Source organism: Notothenia coriiceps, unplaced genomic scaffold (assembly GCF_000735185.1).
Source record: "Notothenia coriiceps isolate Sejong01 unplaced genomic scaffold, NC01 NC01_scaffold00005931, whole genome shotgun sequence".
Lineage (NCBI taxonomy): Eukaryota > Metazoa > Chordata > Actinopteri > Perciformes > Nototheniidae > Notothenia > Notothenia coriiceps.
This window is the reverse complement of record NW_011338632.1, coordinates 29,140-32,480: the sequence shown is the minus strand read 5'-3', so window position 1 is coordinate 32,480 and position 3,341 is coordinate 29,140. Positions and strand designations below refer to the sequence as shown.

The window sequence follows — 3,341 nt, the reverse complement described above, 5'->3', positions numbered from 1 at the left end:
ATGCAGTAAAAAAAAGCCGGTTGAGGTGGTTAGTCCTGCCTCTGTCGGTGCCTGTTAACGGGCAACCTTTCGCGGACCTCCGCACATCATGTATACGGTCCGGACATCTACCACGACAAGAGTGTCTTAGTCGGGTACTACGTAATTGCTATTCACGCAATGTAACTCTCTTTACTCGCTTACCGATTTTACGTAACTAGACAAACCATAAAACTTTTTTATTTTTACGATATTTTTACAGAACATATATCCATCCAGAGCATGTGCATATAATAAGTTTAATAATCGGTACTATCCAGTGAAATTTTGGGTGAACAAGTCACACTCAAACGCATATTTCGTAGCATTGGTTTAGTGAATCCAAGTGTGAGGACGTCTTTGAAGGTCGAAGGTGAAGGTGGGCAAATAAGAGACGTCTGTACTAAAGGGGGAGGTAAGTTGAACCGAATGAGAAATTTATTGTCTATACTCGACCTGATAAGAAGAGTCACAAAGTTGTGAGTGTCGACGTCTTTCGGTCATCTCGGTTAGAAGAGTCATAGGTGTAAATGTCTCCCGACTGAAGGAGAGTCTTCGTCAGATTCAGTTGCTAAATCGAAAACACAGTTTGTAGCTTGTACTACGTCAGCGGACGCCTTGTTATGTGCTAATGTCCTTTATCGCCCTGTCATATCTCTTCCACGCGCGACACCGAAGTCACTCGTGAAATACTACAGTCTATAACGAAATTAAATCGGCGGTCCCGGATTGTATATATAAGGATGCACCACGGTCTGATACGGTTTACGACGACACTAAATACACGGTTGGCGCTAGTGGTCACTCCGTAGGTAACAAAACGTCACCGACGAATAGTTGTTTCTGAAATTTTTCTAGCTAGCGGCGGGCCGCAAAATATATTGTTAATACTAACTCTCACGACGCTACGTGTAGTATTGAACAAACACGAGTTGTTGCTCTCTGTAAGTGTTGTTGACCAGAATACTGGGCCCACCGTAGTCCGTTTAGGTGCGACCCCAAGTAAAGAAGTCGCGACCCTCACCTCCCTCCCGCACAACTTACAGAGACGGAGCGGACGAGACTACCAGTACCCTACCAGTGAAGAGTGGGGCTCTGAGAGTCCCTGGCTGTGCTGGAGTGAACGTAGCTCTTAAAAGAATAACGATGCGCATACAGACCAAGTCGTCGACGTCGACCGGAACTCTAGGCTTTGCTATAGTACGTTGTATGCCTCGGATGAAGTCGCGCTACATGTGACCCCTCAGGTGTTATGTGTCGTGTCTAAGTTCAGAAATGCATGTCAGTAGCCGCAGTACAATGTCACAGAATACAGCTATTTAGAATGCAGTGCTCAGGACAGCTCGGAGGGTGCGTCAGGTTGTTAAATTGTTAATCACTTTTATTCTAGAGATAGTTATTAACCTTATAAATTTAGTACATCATGTGCATTAGGAGAGATGTGATGTCATAGAAGTGTTCAAATCTGGATCAGTCTGTATCAGATCCGTTGCAGCCCCTTTTTAAGAGATTTGGGTATGGAGGAAAATAGAGAGGGTTGTGTTTTCTGACACTTGGTGAGTTCCCTGGAACACCGGGGACACATATTCATGTAGAAAAGACGTACAAAAGTGCATTTTGCATGATAGGTCCCCTTTAAGTCTAATACAGATTCAAGTTTTTGAGACATTTTTGAGAATACATTTCTTATTTCTCTTGTCTCTGTTCTTCTCCCAGGTCGACAGAGAAGTACCGGAGCCCTTGAAGTTCTCAGCTTTGATGCAGTACAGGTACAGCTCGCTATGTTCAAACACAGTTTCTAAATGAACTTTTGGTGTGTCTCTTTGCAAAGCATTCTGCGTGGAGAAACGGCACAGAGTGAGAGTCAAATGTGTGTGAAGGCTGGGTAGATGGAGAGGAAACCAGTCGGTTAGGTTTTTTTAAATATAATTTCTTGTCATTTTGAGTAATAAAATGCACCTTGACGCATTTCTCACCTCTGCATATACATTTCCTGGGGAAACCCTGTATAGGTTTACTCTAAACGAAACTGTGCCATCGTGTCGCACACTTCATTCTTGACTTCACTTCTCCTCGAGACACACACTCTGACCCAGATGCCATTGTATAATAAAAATACTAATTGCTTGAAATTAGGTAATGTAGAATATAAAATCTAGCCATTCTGACATTCACATCTTTCTTCTCCAGTGTACTGGGTGCAAGATGACGGAAGAGGTGATTGTCATCGCCAAGTTCGACTACATGGCCCAGCAGGACCAGGAGCTGGACATCAAGAAGAGCGAGCGCCTCTGGCTCCTCGACGACTCCAAGTCCTGGTGGAGGGTCCGAAACGCCACCAACAAGACGGGCTTCGTGCCGTCCAACTATGTGGAGAGAAAAAACAGCGCCAGGAAGGCGTCCATCGTCAAGAACCTCAAGGACACACTCGGTAAAGTCATGCTTTCTCACTTCAATCTGAAAGTGATATATTCTTTTATTGCAGGAGCTGTTTCCTTGAGACCACGTTGTTAACCTACATGCTGTAGCCTCAGAGAACACCCTTTATCTAGAACTACTTTGGGTTTTGTTGTTGACCACATTGTGGTGTGTAATGTACAGCCTCCACAGGAAGGGGGTCGCAGGCTGATTGGTTGAATAGGAGAAGAGCTACCTTTTTATTACAGAGCACATTTAGACTGAAGCTTGAGCACCGGATCGAAGCGTCTGTGGTGTCTCTACTGAAGTTGATATTTGAAGCGTTGCTGCAGGTAAGGCAGTTTTTCTACATATATTTCTGTGAATGCTAACAGCTCATCATGGCCACGATTGTAACGGCACAGGTGTTTTCTGCTCTGTCAACACGGCAGTAATATTTCTGGCCTGTGCTATTTGCTAAGCGCCTCGTACTGCCAGGAGTGAATGTGACGGTGTGTGTAAGTAGCCAAGGTTACAATCTGTCTTCGCTTAATTCTGCTCGCTGACAGGTATTCACGATCATTTGGGATACGCTCTCTGTCTTCTGCCTTCAGGTCTCAGCCCAGATAGCGTGTTTACTACTGAGTGCGAACGAGCTTGATGGTTCTTATGGTTCGCGTTCGTTTTACTTCCTATTGCTATGTGACTCTAGTCAAATTATCCCTAAGTACAAGGTTTTGTTGTACATCGAAATAAATTGTATAACATTGTGTTCGTTCACACGGACCCCGAGACGACCACAGCTAGATGGTGACTAGACTAATTGAGTGAGGTTGTCTGTCATGGGGTAGCACACAATTTGACGACGTCGTGACTGCGGACGTCTGCGCGGAGGGCCTCAATCCCCTCATTGCTATCTAGACGTT

General features: G+C 44.7%; 1 protein-coding gene across 1 annotated transcript; it reads left to right on the top strand.

The window, feature by feature from the left end:
- Nucleotides 1–1,736: 1,736 nt before the first annotated feature.
- LOC104943336 (cytoplasmic protein NCK1-like) lies at nt 1,737–3,076 on the top strand. The gene is made up of 3 exons (XM_010768699.1): nt 1,737–1,787; nt 2,209–2,449; nt 3,030–3,076. The coding sequence occupies exons 2-3, from the start codon at nt 2,224–2,226 to the stop codon at nt 3,074–3,076; spliced, it is 273 nt and encodes a 90-aa protein (XP_010767001.1). The 5' UTR covers nt 1,737–1,787; nt 2,209–2,223.
- The last annotated feature ends 265 nt before the right edge of the window (nt 3,077–3,341 follow it).